Source organism: Artemia franciscana, chromosome 6 (genome assembly GCF_032884065.1).
Source record: "Artemia franciscana chromosome 6, ASM3288406v1, whole genome shotgun sequence".
Lineage (NCBI taxonomy): Eukaryota > Metazoa > Arthropoda > Branchiopoda > Anostraca > Artemiidae > Artemia > Artemia franciscana.
In genome coordinates this window covers 22,799,272-22,818,959 of record NC_088868.1, presented here as the reverse complement: position 1 = coordinate 22,818,959, position 19,688 = coordinate 22,799,272, and the positions used below count along the sequence as shown (strand labels likewise).

General features: G+C 32.9%; 1 protein-coding gene across 1 annotated transcript in view; it reads right to left on the bottom strand.

The window, feature by feature from the left end:
• Positions 1 to 435: 435 nt before the first annotated feature.
• LOC136028195 (eukaryotic translation initiation factor 3 subunit C-like) overlaps positions 436 to 19,688 on the bottom strand; it is a 53,141-nt gene continuing 33,888 nt past the window's right edge. The window contains exons 7-16 of the mRNA XM_065705909.1: positions 18,204 to 18,334; positions 17,451 to 17,599; positions 15,892 to 16,066; positions 14,976 to 15,170; positions 13,111 to 13,308; positions 10,440 to 10,719; positions 8,316 to 8,509; positions 6,401 to 6,601; positions 3,243 to 3,491; positions 436 to 514 (exon numbers count right to left, since the gene is read on the bottom strand). Of these exons, the coding sequence (XP_065561981.1) occupies positions 497 to 514; positions 3,243 to 3,491; positions 6,401 to 6,601; positions 8,316 to 8,509; positions 10,440 to 10,719; positions 13,111 to 13,308; positions 14,976 to 15,170; positions 15,892 to 16,066; positions 17,451 to 17,599; positions 18,204 to 18,334 (1,790 nt within the window). The 3' untranslated portion in view covers positions 436 to 496. The remainder of the gene's footprint in view (positions 515 to 3,242; positions 3,492 to 6,400; positions 6,602 to 8,315; positions 8,510 to 10,439; positions 10,720 to 13,110; positions 13,309 to 14,975; positions 15,171 to 15,891; positions 16,067 to 17,450; positions 17,600 to 18,203; positions 18,335 to 19,688) is intronic.

Below are 19,688 nucleotides of genomic sequence, written 5' to 3'. Positions count from 1 at the left end.
ATATATATATATATATATATATATATATATATATATATATATATATATATATATATATATATATATATATATATATATATATATATATATTTCTTATAGTTTTAGTTACTATTGAAAAGCGCCACTCTTTAATTACCATTCAATGGTATGAACAATTTTTTTAAGATCAGAGAACTTTCAGACTTCTTTTCTATTTGAAAAAAAGAAAAGAACACATTATTCACTATATTATTTTCAATAAAATTTCAAAAGCATGTTTTCCAAAGGAATGCTTTTTATTTTGGAGAATCGAGTGGATTTCACCCATCGTCTCTGAATCTAAAATCTGAGAAGTAAAACAGTTTCACACAGTTCCAAAAACAAAAGGTACTATCGATACCGATTCTTGCGAAACATACAGTAAACTGATCTTCGAAAGTAAAAAAAAAAGACAAATGAGACAGTGAATTTTAATAATAACTTCCAAAATTCAGACTGAATCAGTTATTTTCTTTCTTCATTCTGCATAGACACCCTGAAAAGAAAGGAGAGACGATACAACATTAATTAATCTGTTCCTGTTGTTTTTTAAATAGTCTAAATAAGAAGATTGAAAAAAGAAAATAATAGTCAAGAAGTTAATCCTCTGGATTCTACATGAAAAAATAACACTGTTCTGTAGCACATATAATCTCTGGGAAATGTCCAGCGAGAAGTTAAAAAGAATTTGGCAAGTATGAAAAAAAGCCACTAAATAACCAACTCAATGACTACAAGTTTTTAAGCCCTTAAGACCAAGATTCATGACCTACCACGCCCGTAAGAATTCAATATTTTGTAGGGAGAAGGTGAGTGTGGGGGGTTAGGTCCTTTAAAATACATCCCTGGGTCCTAGTTTTTGTTAATTCAATCCTATAAGTATCAGTTTGTTAAAAAACCTTATTCTCTGCTTCTTAAAATCTAATTTTTACTCATTAAAGCTAATCCAATCAAATTTTCGCCTTTTGGAAGCTGCCTCAGTAGGGGAAGAATACCATTGATACTCTCGGAGAATACTATGTCTAAGCCATTGTTACTCTCTGTCAATGCCCCCTTTCCATGATAAACTTCAAATATTTAGACAGAATGTGTGACTACCCTTCTTTTAAAAGCCTTTATGCCCCAGTTTGATAGGATTTGGGATATAATAGTAGCGACCTGATTCATTTTTCCATTAATTTTATCTGTTCATGGCCTAATCTTCAGCCGGAATTTTCGTTATGAAATTGTCTGTAAAGTACCAGCATCTTTGAATTTTTCGCAGATCTGTTTGCTTATTTTAGCCGCTATCGTTCTACTACTACTACTAGTAACAATCCACTGTGAACCAAGCCTCCTGAGGCCAAAATAGCTACGCACGCTCTTCCTCCATCCTAATATCAATTCCAAGAGTTCCCTTCCTGTCATATGCGGGAGGATGACGCTTGAATTATAACATATAACACCGAAAAAAGTGAGTAGTTCGTGTTCCACTTTTGAGCATTTGTGGAAAGCTTTTTCTTTTCTTGAGCAGTATTCCCTGTCCCAAAAGCATCAAAGACAAGCGTGGAAACAGTGACATTTTTTTCTGGAGCAAAAATATTCCTCTGCGACATAATAAGTAAATTCGACCACTAACAAGAAAAGGTGGCTTCGAACTTCGGCAATTTTTTTTAAGAATCATCCAAACAAAAACAGAGTCCCAGGGATTGAAAAACTAGGGTCGTTGTCAGTTCCTTCGTCAAAACCTGATATATGTGAAAGATATACATCTGGTATTTAAGGGATAAAATTTTCTACATTACTAACATCGATTCTCCGGCTTTCAAATCTTTTATATATGTTTTCTTTTACAAATCAGTTGTTTTGCATCACATTTATCACCGGCATGGAAAAAACTGTGGTTAATTACAAACCACAAATATAAGCAAAGTGAAGAAATTTAATCTTCAAGAAACTTTCTTCAAATTGCTTTTATTGGAAAATATACTATTAATTCATCAATAAACTATCACCAACAAGGGAACCAAGGACAAAAACAGATTTAACAAATTTACACTCAAGGCAAAGGACACCTGAGAAACAGAAAATAGAATGGGAAAAGTAAAAACAGACCATATCTAGAATTAGCAAAAGTAAAATAATTTCCAAAAACTTCGCCAAATTAATTACAATAATGTGAAGGCATATTTACAATAGCGTGAAGCTTTAGTATGAATTCTAATAGTGTGAATTCTAAGAAAAGAAACTCTAGCAAAGGCAATAATCTTTTTCTTGAGAATGCGAAAATTTAACCACTTTCCATCATCACTATATATTTTCACAAAACTTCTCGCATTGTGAGAGATTTGTCACTAGTTGTCTCTTTCCTTCCCGTCTTGCAAATGAAAGCCGGTTTGTGAAAAACTTAATCCAGTATTTTGTAAAGTCAAGTTACCCTCAAGTGCCTTAATAAAAAGCAAAAATTTTCGGAGATGGCTAATGAAAAATCGATTCAATTTCGATTGTTGTATCGTTGACACAAAGGATGGAATAGGGTTCAGCTATTGTATTTAGATTTTCTGGCCTTTAGTTTAGTTACTAGATTTTTAGTAATTGATATTTTCACATAACATATAAGTTAACTTCAAAAACAAACAACAGGGGAAAATGTTAAAGAATATATAAGTTTTAATTTAAAAATAATGTCAAGGATCTAGCGGGAAAAACTTTTCTTTTATTTTGCTTTATTATTTGAAAATAAAAAATGTATTTAATTTTATTTTAGTCCAGACTTATCAACTCCTCTTATAAAAAAAGAGAAAAGCATTCAAGTTGAGTAGTATTTTTTCGTGAGAAGGGGGGAAGGAGGGGGGGGGGCTTATTAAGCGTAGTGATTAGAGAAATATCTTTTTAAATTACTAAAAACGTTTCAAGTTAAAAGTGTATCAAGTGTTTTGACACCAAATCACTCCAAAAACAAATAGATGGAAGGAAGAGCTTATCAAATTGTTATCTACGCATAAAAGATACCAATTATCTGCTACTTCGACGATTAATCTCCCACATACAAGGTAAACGCCCTGACGTTTACTTGTATAACGGTACGTGCCGGCCAGTACGTCCTGGTAAGAGCCAGCTAGAGGACCTAAAAATGTTCATGTTTTTAGATACCTGAAACATATCTATTGCTGACAACATTCAAGCTGAAATCGAATTGTTTCTTTTGACAACTGATCTAAGACACATAGAACCTAAAAGCTTACCCTTCTAGTTCTTTCCCGATCACCTCTTCCAGGCCAAGCTCCACCTTTGCCATCTTCTCGCCTTTGATATGGCCTGTCCCTATATCCCTGTTGCATTGGTATTCGACCGCCTTGCTTTATTTCAGGTATTCTTTCGTTGTTTTCAACTAATGACAAAAGTCTATCAGCTAACTGAAGTGAATACGATTGTAGACGACTGGGCTCAGTTCGATGCATAACTACACTTTGAGTTGGCTCATCTAACGATGCCTGTATTAAAAAAGGAAAATGATGACATTATACCATACAGAATAATGATAAGAAATCTCCATACGACGCTTAAAGATTACTAGCCAAACAAGAGTTTCTAAAGAGATGAGCTAGTAGTAGATTGGTCACTTTTGAAATATTTGTTTGATTTATAATTTCAATTATTCGGTTTACGGGGGGGGGGGGGGTTGCCAGTTTTAGTGCAACCATACGATTTGTCGACATCGAAGTCCGAATTCGGCCATTTGTGGGCTTGTGTTAGATTTTTTTTGAAATAAATATCTTATCTTATTCTACCAAGACTAAAAGAGCAGAACAAAGAAATAGAAGCAAAATCAAATGAAAAAAAGGAAAACAGTGAAATTTAAAAAGACAAATAAATCACAATGAATAACAAAGTAACGATAAATAAAAGTTCAAATAGGCATAAAATTCTTTTAATAGACAGTGATAAACTTCGCAAAAAACAAAACAAAAAAAAACTAGATATTTCTGTCACATATGCAGTGACCATCATCAGTATTAAAAGTATTAGATGAAGATCACTGCATTGACTCATATGTGACCGAAATATCTAGTATTTTTATTGAAATTTTCACTGTCTATTAAAAGGATTTTATCCCTATTTGAATTTTTAGTTCTCGTCACGGAAAGGCAGTGTGGTCTTCGAAATGATCTATGATAAAGTAAATTTTAAAATTAACATCGATTACGAAAAAGAAGGGTGGCGTTGCGGTCCCTTAAACCTCCAGAATGCTATTGCCCTTGTCATGCGGGTAAAAGTATTTTTTTTATATAAAAAAATAAAAAGGCTACTGGACAAACTTACGGGAATTGTTTTCTAGAATTCAGTATATATTTAACAGTCATTGTAGTTTTATTAGTCATTGTAATATATTTTCATATAAAGTTTGCTCCTTTCAAATCAAGTTCTTTCAAATGTGTTAAAACCAATTGAATAGGCAAAACTTTCAAATTAAGTTATTTTATTATTAAAGCACATATAACTTATTAACATTATAATAACTATATTATATATTATATTATATATAGCATTAATAACTTATTAAGTTATTAAAGCACAAATACGATCATTTTGGGTTTTTTAGGCGGAGTGGTAACTTATTTTTAGCAAATCTCCTTTTATGACAAAATAGGATGCTGCCAAAAAGATCACTGTCATCACTCACTAGCGACATCACAGAATTTACCTTATCTGCTGGACAATGAGATCTAAGCTGATGAAATTTCATAGGGTTTTAATGTTTTACAAAGACCTCATTCTTGTCAGAGTTTTTTTTTTCTTTAAATATATTTCTTTGCAAACACATAAAATACGATTTGCTAAACAATTCCATCCATTTTTAGTATTCATTTGTTCCTTAATTAAGTGTCAATCTTAGCCTGAGCCCTATGTGGGGTTTTACGGGGAGGGGAAGTGGGCAACACCGTATTTATTATTTATTTTCATTTTAACTTTGAAATCATTGTTCAATGCATTTTCTGTTTGTATTAAGCTTTCATTTGCCAAGTGATAGTAATTTCTGCTCGTCAGAGGCTTAATATCTTATGTAAGCTAATATCTGCACACATTAGGATTTAAAATCCATTTCCACTTTTCAAGAAACAGACTCTTCCTTTTAATCTTAATCTTAAATAGACTCTTTCTTTTAATGTTAATCTTAAATAGACTATTTCTTTTAATTTAATGCAGTAAGATAATAGATATTACGCCTCTTCGTTTAAAGAGAAGCGAAACAACACGAACAAAATTAAACAGGTTGAACAAAAAAAAAAAAACAACTTCAGGGACAAATTACCAAATACTTTATTTATTACATTTTGTTTAACACAGACGAGTTTCACTAGAAGAATTCATACAATAAGCTTTACCATAGTAGAGTGTTTTTCAATAAATATTTCATTATTAAATTAAATTTATTAAAAAAAACTATAAGAAAATATAAATGAATAAAATATGGGGAAACTAAGTTATGAATTTTCTTTGAGTAAACCCAAAATCGATCAATAAACTGACCAAATTCTCTCTTTTAAAAAAAAAAGAAGATAGAATTATTTTATTTTTCTAAGTTATTGCTAAATAAACTTAAAATTTCAACCGCTTTATATTAAAAAAGACAGAGTTTTTAAGAAGAACAAATTTCTACGAGTAATTCAATTTTCTATGAGTAAATTCCAAAATCGATCAATAAACTAACCAAATTCTCTCTTTTTTAATTTCGTCCGCTTTATACTGAAAAAAGACAGAGTTTTTAAGAAAAAAAAAGTATCAGCAAATGAGCCTAGTATTTCAGAGAAGGTATAACCGAAATATCTTACACTTTCTTTTCTTCAATAGTTTTTGGGTGCGAGTAGATTAATTTTGCCTTCATTTTTTTCTAAGGCCAGAGTCACCTTTAGTTTTTTGTTTATTTTTTATAAATGATCCCTGACTTGCACTACTGCGAATTGAGACGTAGAACGACAGCTATCGTACAGACACAATTTTTCTATGTCAAATAGTTTTTACTGCATCTACATTCATTTTTAATTCTATATTCCAAATCGAATACATTTTATATTCTTGGTTCACATCGACGTACTAGTGACCAAAAAGCAAGTTCCCATTAATTCTTCAAAAATAATCCTTTTAATTATATATATATATATATATATATATATATATATATATATATATATATATATATATATATATATATATATATATATATATATATATATATATATATATATATATATATACATAACAAGATGAACACCCCAAAAAAGCTTAAAATTCATTTTTTTTTTACCCTCTAATCTAACAACACCTTCAAGGACATTTTGAGCCTTCTCGAGAACTTTTACATAAATTAATTGGTTTCAATCAAATGTCATAAGTAACTTACCATCAATTCTTCACGGATAATCATCTTAGAAACAATAGAATGAACATCCCTAAGCTCAAGTTGGAACATCTGAGAAAGTCTTTGAACAGAAAAGGAATCATATACTTTGGAAAATGTAAACAAGTAGGTTCGCATTGTTTCTTCTTGAATTTTGCGAACAAGTGTTGGACGAACATCTCCTTGCTTGAATAAAGACCACACCTAAAACAAAATAATATTTAACACGCACCACAAAAGGCAGTGAATTGATAGTTTATAGGACAATCGAGTCACGACAAAACTACCATTACAAATGAATAAGCGGTTAATTCTTAGGAGGGGGATTCAATATACCCGATAAACAGGTAATAACAAATTTATTTCAACGTTTCTAAAAAAAATCAGACTTCACCCACCAAACCTTAATTTGAACACCTGCTTTCATTGGTATCCGAATACTTAAAACAGATCCGGCCATCTATAAAAATATTTTTTTTAGTTCATATATGCTGATATATACATTTCTGTGAGTATTTTTTTGCTTTCGAGTAGAATAAAAGAATTTTTTTCTTTTATGTATGATTTAAATTTGAAAAAAATGGAGCCCAATATAAAAAATCTTTTACATATGCGTTTAATACACATGCCTTTGATACACTATGTATAGCTCAGACAAGTAATTTCTTGTGATAGTGAATCTAGTAACTTAAAGTATGAGAAAAATGGAAATATTAAAACAAAGAACAACAAAAAACTTACTTCGTTTATCCAGTGGTAAGCGTAATTTTTGTTCCAAATAGTCATTCTTATTTTTCTATTTTATCTTTAGCGAAAGAGGACTTTTCAGACGTGCTAAGCGCAAAAGACGTATTTTAATCAAAACAAGCAAGACTTTGAATAACAAGCATTAAACTCGAGCCATCTCTTAGAAGCGGCTAATATTTTTGATTATTTGAATCGTTCCTAAGCAAATTGTAGCGTTGTATAAAAATTTAAGGTCGACTGTACCTTGAAGTTTGACGACGACCCTATACAACGGAGGAAGGACTTTTTTTGTCCGGCGATACAAGACTCAGCTATCGAAGCCTAGTTTGATCTCTAGCCAATCCTAACTAGTACCTGGCATTTATTCAAAATTAATTTCCACCAATAATTTCAAATTCAAGTTAAACTATTCTTAACTTTTAAAGAATCTCATTATATAAATCATTTGCCATGCAAAGGTACATTTGATGGTAAAGGGTTTATTTATGAAACATACAATCCTCCGACAAGCCTACAACTCTAACTCAGATTAAAAGTACAAAATCCTTATATTATACTACTGCTTAGGTCTTTGCTTTGAAAATGATCTAGACTGACTACAGAATAGGAAGATTTCTCTATTTTTGCGTGTTTCTGACCTATCTCCGACTTCTTTTTAAATCTAAGAAGAAAAGTTTACAACTCAAGACTTTGAAGGAACCCTGTTAATGAACTGTCTCAGAGAAATCTAGTCGACGAACAGGAAATTATTTGTGACCCGAGAGTAATTATTTTGTTCTCTACAAAAATCGTTAGTTTTAATTGTAATATTTTAATTTATCTTCTGAAGAAGATCACTGTTGTACATCGTCAAAATATCCATATTTTTTGTATCTGTTTTCGCTTTCTAATAAAATGACTTATTCTCAATTGAACTTTTGTTTGTTCGCTTTTTAAATCTAAAAAAAAATTCAAAGCAAGTTTCAAAAATGGGTCTCGCTAGATAGATAACGTTGAAAATCAACCGCCCAATGATAGCAGATCTATCGTCTTATATCGAAATATCAAAACCTAACGACCGTACAAAAATAACACACCAAGACTTCCAAAGGTAATGCAAATCTTAACAGGTCAATTTGTAAAGTAAAATTGAAGAAAAAAAACTTTCATAAAAAATGAACTATAAACAAACCTTGGTATTCATCTTATCATTGATTAGGTAATTTCTACATGCTTCCCAGTTGCCATTGCGCATGGCCTTGGCAGCAGCTACAACATGCTCTCTCATTGATTCGGGCGGACCAATTACAGCTTGACGTTCTGACATTTTAAGTTGATGATGGAAACTCTTCGAAATCATACGTCTTCTAGCATCACTTTCATGCGCTACCAAAAGAATAATGAAAAATATGAAAGACAAACCAAGAAATACAACGAGAATCCACTCAATATCTGGTATCGTTTTTGCTGAATAGGTCAATCAAGAATTTAATATATCAGTCATTATAAAGGGAATTCTTAGATTTATAGGGAGTTGGATCCGTCTCAAAACGCTAAAAAGGTATTAGTGAAACTTATCTTGCATTCTATTATTAATGTAAGCTGGATTTATAAGGCGAACGGAGTTTAGCCAATAAGCCCGAATAAATCAACCAATTCTATATTTTGAAACCACCAACCGATGTTTGTCGGTTCTTAAAAAAAAGAAAAAAAAGAAAAAAAAAATAGATCTACCGCACAAACACTTCTTTCTTTTTAAGGAGGGGGGGGGGGGGGAAACGAAAATAAAATAAATCCTGAGAAAATCAAACAAAAGATCACAAAAAAAAATGTATGAACGTACACTATACTTTTTAAAATGAGTTAATCTGACCCTAATAGACCTCTTTACAGCTCTATCACAGGTCATATTTGCTTTATAGAAGGTTAGGGGGGGGGGGCCATGATCGAATTAAAAACAAACTTTTCAGTGCTTCTACCCCCCCCCCCCATATCTCAGCCTAGGGGTTGTAGCCAATCAACAAAAAAAAACTTTTCGCTTGTGTACAAAAGAAACTAAAATATCATTTAATAGCTTATAATTAAAGGTGTATTCAAATAAATAAATAAAACATAAAAAATAGGCATGGATCAACCTATAACTAATGAGAAATAAAACAGTAAAGGACAAAAATCAACAATAGTTTTGTTATTAAGTCATTAAAAGCTTCGAATAATTATATGAAGCTTTCCGTTTGGTCTTTTTCACAATGGGGGGGGGGGGGGGGTTAAAAGGTTGGGAAACGATGTCTCAACTCAAAGACCGTATAATATACATTTACATACCATAAGACAAATATAATCAAAGCATTTAACTTACCTAAGAAGCGTAATTCGTCAAATATTTTCTATAAAACAGGGCTTTCACCAGGAAAGCCTATTTTTTTTTTTTTACTTGAATTTAAAATTATAAAAATTAATGTAAGGTCAATACAAATTTGAAATAAGTCTTTTGGAGCATGATGACATTCAAAGAAGAGATCTCAACATAAAATTTTTCTTTTAATAATAAAATATCTGTTATATTCTGATATTTCAAATTTGGAAGGGACGGAGCGAGTCTGGGTTGACTTATTCTACAAACACTTAAAATTTGGAGATATTGACCATAACAAAAGGAAAACAGACGCATTCGTAATTTAGACAAAATTTACTTTTTTTTTAACAGAAAAATTGCTTTATATTCAATTTAATAGTCTAGGAGACCAAGTCAGAATCCCCTTACTGTACAATATAAAACTTTTAGTTTCAGTTTGTACAGCGATATAGTCTCATTAGTTTTATAATAATTTTTTAGCAGTAAGTAAGTAATTGGATTAAAGACGCTTCTCGACTACTAAGGACCATGCAGTGCGTTGTTACAAGGTTCGATCTCCGAGTCTCATATTACCAAGCTCAGGTCAAACAGGGACAAATGTTTGTTATGATGTCCTTGGTATTTGAATGATGCAACTAAGAATACTCCCTTTTTGTACTATTAAAATTTCTTTTAATAAACTCTGGCTTAATAATTTTCCCCCAGTATTTGCCATGTATGTTCTATAATATTCATGGATACTGATGAACAAAATTAAATAAATATTTTTTTTTTTTTATAAATTTGAAATCAATATTCACTTCAAAAAAAAAAAAAACAACAAAAAATTGCAGATTTCTCCGTTGTTTTTTAGTGGTGTCTTGCATCAGATTCCAGCTGAGAAATTAAATAATGATTTTCCTAATTCTCCCCTAAAACTGAGATAATCTATAACCCAAAATGAATTTCAATACATCTTACCGGCCATATATGGGATTTCGATCAGCATAGCTGAAACTAGGTAAACACATTCCAGCAGCTCCAAGTTGATTTGCATGTGGAAGGGTACTTGTCTTTGTTTTTCAAGCTTCTCCTGTTCCTGAGTCCTATCCATCTGCCTTGTCATCAACAGACCTTGAGCAAGCAGTTCTTTAGCACGCCCGCCAGACTGAATATCCAGTAAAGCATTGTGAGCATCTTTAATGCTTCCATAGCGGAAAGCACACATACCTAATTGTACCATTGTGCGATTGTACAAGATCTAAAATTATAATTTCGTGTTTATCTAAAGCTGACCGAAACAACATACGGCCCATGGGCCTCACTAGCACAAGCACTTTGGCCCATTAATGTTTTATTTTGCAAAAAGGCGCGATATTCTGGAAAAAATGCCAATAGCATTTTTTTCGCATTCAACTCATTAAACTAAATATTAAAAAAGAAAATGTGTATATTATATCGTTGAAAGAAAGAGAAAAACACAAGAAGTAGCATGTGAATTAATCTTTGTTAATAATTTAGACAGTTATAGTTGTCGACGATGTCTTGAAGCCTATAAAAAGCAAAGCGCATACATACACACACACACACACCATAGAAAAGCCAAGGGTAAGCCACGTGGCGATTAATAAGGTGGATATAAATGTAAAAAAGACTATAACAATCCTTACAAGAGATTACTATGCATGTTTCAGGGTGCCATGTATGTCAAACTAGTCTAATATACACAGGCATCGACATCTTGCAGTCCCTTTCTTATATTCAGTGATACATAGCCTAAAAGAGATATTGTAGACAGAGGAAGGAAGACTGGAAGTTTTGACATAAGAGTGGATACCGATATTAAAATCTAAAGTAGAGTAGCTAAGGCTCAGGGTGTTTTTCCACAGTTAAAAAAAGTTTGGAGAATAGGTATAATGCAGGAAAGTCTGCAAACCAAGATTAGAATATTAGAAGCTACAATGATGACAGTGGTCAAATATAGCTCTGAAGTATGGGTGCTCCGAAAAGCGGACAAAAATTTACTAGATGTTTTCAAGATAAAATTGGCTACAGATTGTTCTGGGTACCCAGGGTGACTGACCGTATTTCAAACAGTAGGTTGTACGAAAAATGTGGTTTAATCCCGGTTTCTAGGGCTATAATGTAAGAAAGGTTGAGATGTCTAGGCCAAGTTCTGCGGATGAAGGATGGAAGATTGCCGATGATTGTCCTTTTTGGCCAACCGTCTGGGGCTACACGGAAAGCAGGTCCTCCTCGTCTGGGTTGGGAGGATGTCGTAAATAAAGAATAAAAGGAAATAGGAAGTTCCCGGGAGGGTGTAAAGAGGGAGGCCTTGAATAGATTAGGTTGGAGTAGGAGCGTACGTAGCTGAGTCGGCCTCAGGCGGCTTGGTGCTGCAGTGAGTTATTATTAGTAGTAGTAGAATGTCTTTAAAGCAACAGTCTAATTTCTTAAAAAAATTTAAATATCTTAATTATTATAAGAATTACAAATATTATAAATGACATTTTTTTAGCTACCTACGAATAATTCATTTCCTCTAATTTGGCCCAAATTTTTGTCTAAAGTACTAAGCACATTTCAAGCTTAACTGTATTTAAAAGTATCAAGCTTGACATTTCAGTCAAGAACTGAATTTTACTCGGGCAAAGTGATGATACGAAAACACAGAATTTAGACAAGAACAGAATTTTACTTGGACAAAGTGATGATACGAAAATACAGAATTTAGACAGGAACAGAATTTTACTGGGGCAAAGAGATGATACGAAAATACGGAATTTAGACAAGAACAGAATTTTACTGGGACAAAGTGATGATACATAAACACAGAATTTAGACAGGAACAGAATTTTACTGGGACAAAGCGATGATACGGAAATACAGAAATTGGACAAGAACATAATTTTACTAGGGCAAAGTGATGTTACTAAAACAGAGAATTTTACTGGGGCAAAGTGATGGTACGAAAACACAGAATTTAGACAAGAACAGAATTTCACTAGGGCAAAGTTATGATACGAAAATACGGAATTTAGACAAGAACAGAATTTTACTAAGGCGAAGTGATGATACGAAAATACAGAATTTATTCAAGAACTGAATTTTACTGGGGCAAAGTGATGATAGAAAAACACAGCATTTAGACAAAAATGGAATTTCACTTTTTGGGAAGAACGTCTCTTTCAATAAATAATTCCTACAAACAATTAAAATTATTCTTTAAAGAGATAGTACATTTTAAACATTTTTTTTTTCTTAACATTTTCTTTTGTGTTTGAATTCTTGATATTATTCTGTTATTTAATTTTCTTTCCAAAATTGTTTTTTAGAAGTAGATTAGACACAATAGATAAAAAAGCGCAACAAATTCATGGTAGATAATGAAAACATGTCTTTACGTCTGAAGGAGACAAAAACTAGAAAGCAAAACATAATTCATTTCGAGTTGGTTAGATTAACGTTATTTGCCAAAAACCAGGTTATTGCCTGGTTTTTGGCAATCGAACCCAAGCAATCGAACACAAATGGATCGGCCAAGGCCTAAATAAAACAGAGAGGATCGACTGGCTTCCTATCTCGAACAACATTTATACAGCCTATTAGTTACGGGTATAGTCCTAAACTGTTGCTAAGTAACCAATTTTACCTGAGTGGGTGGATCTGAATGCTGAATAGTTTCCTGAAGATGGGACATCAGCATTAAATTCCTAGCGGCAAACCATCGATTATGAAGGCTTAAATGATAAATTTGATAAAGAACAGCTCGCTGACGCAGACGGTCTGTATTATCCTTTCCACAAATAAACTTGCAAAGTCGGTCCATTGTATTTAAACTCGTCGGCTCCTAGAAATTTTGGTCAATGTAATTAATAAAAAACAAGAGAGTTCAACAATAAATGTTCAACAAGACCAAGCATTTACAACCTTTTTCTGGGCCCAGCAATAGCAGCAATATTAAACTATATATCGGTTATATAAGGTAAATACTATTTTTTAGTAGTAATAGCAATAGTCGCTGGTGAGATGGTGCCCTTTTTTTTATCCTTTTCCATTTTTTTCTTTTTATATATTTTACTCCACTATTTATAAATTTGGATACATCTAGGTAATACTTAAACATTATGATTACATTATTATTATTATAGTTACAAGTATGGTTCTGAAAGGTGGGTGCTTTGGAAGCCCAAGGTAGATTTAGTCTATGTTTTCTAGAGGAATTGTATACGGAAAGTTTTGGGTACCCATTATACTACCATACATTAAGCAACAAGCTGTAAGAAAAACGCGGTTCTATTCCACTTTCTAAGGCTATAATAAGGGAAAGATTGAGACGGCTAGGTCATGTTTTGCGAATGAAGGATGACAGATTGTCAAACATCGTCCTTAACGGCCATCCATCTAGGGCTGAACGGATAGCAGGTCGTATGGAATGAGGCGGGAACCTCCTGGGAGGGGTGAAGAGTGAAGCTTTGAAGAGATCGGGGTGGAAAAGGATTTTTTTTTTAAATTGGAAACTGATGCAGGCAATATAGCCAATAAAATTTACGACAGATTACATTGAGAGCAGGTTTTTAACAGACCATGAATTATACTTGACAAGTCAGAAAAGAACAGAAATTCGTAGCGCATAAGAAATTTGTTCTTCAGCGAGCCACCTAGAGCTATGCACATCTCCAGTTTATCCGCTTTTTTAATCAACAGCTGTTATTACAATGAAGCGAAAATGATAATACAATTTGCACAAGATATATTGAAAGGTTAATGTTTGAATATTTTATATTTACTCTGTAACGATTAAGAGTGCGTAAGTATGTATGAATTCCTCACAGAGCACACTATTTTAGGTTAAAAAAAGACGATTAAAAATACGAGCTTTATTTTTCCTAATCAGTTCTAAATTTTATGATTATCTATTTGATATAAGAAAAACATCAAATGTTCACAGAGCCTCTGACGCAAAAATCAAATTATATTAAAAGCAGACAAATTACATAAAAAAATATGTATAACAATTAACTTTTTAACAAATATTTTTCGGTCTATTTAATTATTATTTTTTGTTCAAATCATCACAACTACTTTTCAATATAATATAATAGAAGGAAAGGCTTTAGCAAGAAGCAAATCTTAACCAGGACAAAAAGGTTAGAGGCCTATCAGTACGACGTTGACATATTGGAGAATCGGGTAGCCAATTACATAAAATGGTATATTTGAGGTATAACAATTTATAAAAGAAATCTAGTACAATTTATTCTTTTGTGTGAAAAAAAAACTTTGGAAAGATAATAAAATCATATTACACAGGTAAGAGTTCGTAAGCTCACAGAAAAACACAGTTAGAAGCGAAATTCACCTTCAGTGACCATTTCTGGCAGTGCCCTTACCACTAACCTATATTCATGTTCGCTGTGATAACGCACTTGTAGTAGTTTAATTCTATATATAGGTGTTATAATAGAACAATAAAGAGCAAAATTCATTAAACGAAGATGGGAAAATTGGGTTTACCTTCGTAGTTTCATCAAGAGCCTTCATATCGATTTTATAGTAGATATGATCCATTTTGAGTATATAAGCCCGACAAATATCAGCCGATTTTTCATGTTGCTTTTCAACATAAGATGTGACTTCATCTATCAATTTGATAACGCGATTTTCGTCACTAAGGCGTATCACATACTCGTTACTGTGACAATCAAGGTCCTATAAAAACAAAAGAAAACAATTAGATTTATAAAACTACTGACCTACCAATTAGGTAGGTCAGTAGAATTGCTAGATGTCTCTTTTTACACATCCTGATTCAACACCCGTAATTTGCTATTATTTCTATGAAAAACTCAAACTAGATCTGCTTTTTGTCAGGATTGACGTTTACTTCTGGCGGCTAGTGTACGAATCACAATAATTTACAGAGCGGAATGGGAAGTTTTTATTCCAGAATATTCTGATTTTAAAAACAGAAGAAAAAATTAGGAAAGGGTCATACAACCTCGCTAAGCGCCTTGCTTGTATGTATTATAAATTTACTCTAAAAGGCAAAATTTAGAAAAACATTAATCCCAGCGAGATACAGAAATCCCATAAAAAAAGTTTCCCCCAAAAAGAATATCTTATTTTAAAATTCATAACAATGTCCTAATAATCTTCACCAAAAACTTGTACAATCGCTTTTTTTGGCGGAGAAGGGGAGGGGTAAAATTCATTAACACATAGCATAAAAAGGCACATTTAATAGAGATCAAAGCAAAAATGGAAAAGGAAAAAACCTCAATTCTTGGGGAGCCAGGAGACCTGGCCGGCCGGTGTACATGCCTGCCCGAAAAAAAGTTCTAATAAAAAAAAAGAAAATTCCCACTGAAATTCGAACACATACCATACCTCGATATTTAGTAAGATGTAAAAAATGTTTAGTAAAACGTACCTTCAATATCTTAATGAATTCAGCATCTAGTCGTTCAACAACAGTTAGAATACAGCCCCTAATTTTGTACGGTGAACTACCAAATTGTTCATTCTCTTCTGTGATTTGCTCATTCAGGGTAATGTCGTCGTGCTTATCCAGCATTTTGATCAGTTGATCGACTGTGACTAGTAGCCTAAAAATGTTTACGTATGTCATCATTTCATTAGTTCAGACTTCTTAAAAAAGAAAAAAAACTGGAAGATCTGACGACACAAAATGAAGTATTTGTTGGATTCACATTGTTGTATGCAAGGATTGGTCGTACAAGGGTACCAAGAGAATTTCTTACTAGGATGATGGGGAGTAGGGGAGTTTTCAAGTTTGTGGAAGATTTACATCAGTGTTCATTGGCTGGAACAGGTAAACATAATTCTAAACATTACTAAATTTTACAGTTTAGAGCCCAAGGAGGTTATTGGTTTTTCATCCTTGGAAAACCACGGCCCTATTAGGGTGCATGTAGCTTAGGGATGCACGTATCTCCTCTTTATGGTTATGAGGTGTTATAAAGAATGAATAAGATATGAGTCACATTGCTTATATATAATATATAGGACGAGACATATTCAAATTATATTTCTTTGAGATGAATAATTTACACTGTAATTCTAGCAGCCATAATTGAGCCATTTAAAAGACAAAACTAGGACATTTTCATGACAAAAACAATCCACTTATAATAGAATTTATAAGCTAATAAAAAAGACATGACAAATTTTGCAAATATAATGCTGATTTTCGCTTTCTTCTTCTTTATTCAGTCTTTGATAATGTCCAAGTCAGCAATAATATTTTTTTACTGTTGTTAGTTTTATGGCCAATTTGATTTCAAAAGCAGAAAATCGTGCCTGAGAGAAAAAGAAAGAAAGAGAGAGAGAGAGAAAGAGAGAGAGAGAGAGAGAGAGAGAGAGAGAGAGAGAGAGAGAGAGAGAGAGAGAGAGAGAGAGAGAGAGAGAGATAGAGAGAGAGGGAGGGGGAGAGAGGGAGAGAGAGAGGGAGAGAAGGGCTTTCTAGCCCAAAGTTTTCCTATCGGGGGAGCACTAAAGAAAGTCACATTTTTTTTCCTTTTTTAGGAAGCGTTTCGTGTTTCAGTCTGCATTTTAAGAATCTCATGTCTCCCTCAATAGCACCCTTAGAATTTAGCTAAATCACGGAGAGTCAAGGGTATGTACCTAGTAAAAGTTTGTTTCTTAAAAACGGAATTTTCAAACAGTTCATTTAATCAAAGACACTCAATATCAAAAGACTAGTAGAATAAAAAAATACTATAAGTTAATATGAATAAATCCGTTTTAAGTGTATAATAATGCAATAAATGCGCATAGTCACCAATTTAATTTAAATTAACAATCAAATTATTACAATAAAAACAAGGGCAGGGCTATTAGGGCCACTGGCCCACACTACCTATTTATCATATTCACTCAAGGTGACTCTCTGAAAAGAAAGAAAATAAATCCCGTAAAGGAACAAACCTGACATTATTTTTAGGAAAGAGCACTTTAGAATAGACTTACTTATCCCAATGTTCAACCTTCATCGCATCGGATACTTTGGTGCTATAGTCAAAAATAGCAGCAACTAAAGAAAGACGAACTTTCACTGAAACACCTGGACCCAGATTATTAGCTTCAGCGATTTCCAATAGCTCTTGAAGCATGTCTACCTAAAAGAGAAAAAAGGGCTTGTTTTATTTCTCCAAGACATGGAATTATTACTCAGACTTAGCTGAATAAAATTAAGAACTGAAACTCCGTCATTTTAAAGTGTTTTCTATAAGCAATTATAATCTTGTGCTTAGGCCCCTCATGAGCAATAAACAATTTCTGCTTACATGGGTACATTAGAAATAACATTCAAGAGCAATAGAAGAATCGATACAACGTCTCAAAAAGTCACTAGCAAACATAGAAGTATAAGTTATTTTAAAATATCCCCCTTCTTCTACGAAACACTATAAGTTCATGCTATTTTAGGACAATGTTTTACTTTCAATTTTTCGGGACAATAATTTCAAGACAGTTTGAAAACTGGTGCCAATTCTTCAATGTTTTACTATTTGAAGATATAAAGAAACGATTAAAATCTGTTAGAAAAAATATATATGCAATATGAACTTTCAACATTCGAAAAGCAATATTTACTTGTGAATTGTTCGTTTTGGACAACGTGGGTCTTTTGGCCAGAATTAAAATAAATCTTCTAAGACTCTGGGTTAAAGAAAAATTAGGCAAGGAATAAAGGAAATTTTTAATTAGGGCAATTCTTACCATTTCCGCTTTGTTGGTTCCCTTTTTGCCTCTTGCAGAAACGATTTCATTCAGCTTCTTCAAGACACTTTCAACTGTAATCTCTGCGTTTTTATCGAACATTTTTGGCTTAATCGGCATCGGAACACCACCTGTAAAAAAGCTGGAGTACAAAATTGACCCTAGATGAGATTTACATGTTAGCTCTCCATTTCATTGCCATCCCTGAGCACCCCCCCACAGATTGTTTAAAAAAAAAGTTAGAGCATTCTACAAAATTGACGGAAGGGGGGGCTAAGGCTTGAAATATTTTCTTCTTCTAGGAAAGCATCATATTTGTTTCGAATACTGTTACATGTTTTGTGAGTATTGCGTATATTTGGTCTTCTAGAGAGGCCTATTGCAACCCTTTAAGGCGCTACAGCCAGGATTCGTGATATTTAAAAATTTGTCAAACAGTATGGAAGAAAGTTTATTTCAAGTGAATTTCAAAAATTGATTTTTGAAATTCTATACACAACTGGTAATACAAATTAAGGAGCAAACGGCCTTATAGGTCAAGAAAAAATAGAATAAATACTAACCAACAAATACATTGCGAGTATTCAGGCAATTATGTCATCAGTGCTCTATCAAAAATAAGCTCAATAAAGTTGTAGATGCCGTTAGTATAAGTTATTCAACAAAATTTAATAGAGCACTTCGGGACAGTCAGAAGAATAAAAACTCCTTTCAATTTCCACCATAAAGTCAGCCAACAGCGACAGAATCGGAAGATAATACAGAAAGAAGGCCAATCTGACAGCGTATATGAAACTTTTTCATGTTTTCCAACATCCAAAGATTCTAGCAATCGACTGTACCCTTGTTCACTAAACAACTATCAACGTCAAAAAAGAAGGAATCGAGTTTCAAAGCGTGATATGAAGAAAACAATACCACTGGCAAAAATTTTGAAGAGATCTTGGGCTAAATTCCGGAGTTGAACAACCAATAGAATTTTGAAGCTAAATTATATACTTATGTCTTTAGTCACACACTAGCGAAATAAATTAGCTTAATTGTTCGAAGGAGGGTAAAACCAGCTCTTCATTGCCAAGACTGGCCAAGTGCTTGTGTTGAGCACTATTATCTGAAAGAGCATGAAACTGTAGCTTCAGTGGCTAGGCCACTGTGAAATGGGGCAGCAGTCATTACCCATACTATTTCACACAGAGAACAAACTTGAAGGTTTCATTTCCAAGGCAAAAGTTTTCTGTATGACACAACAACAGTACAGATGCACTAAAGACTGCTTTTTATAGATCTCCATAAAACAGCGGTGATGGTTTGTCTGCAGGATGATTGGTTTACGGGTGTAAAGAGACACTCCATGCATGAAACAAAAATAGAAGAAGAAAAAAACAACAACAAATAAAACACATATTACTATTTCTTCAAGTACCAAACGCAATCTGATCGACGGGGCTAAACCCTAGTTGCTAATCCCTGCGGCACTTGATTGAG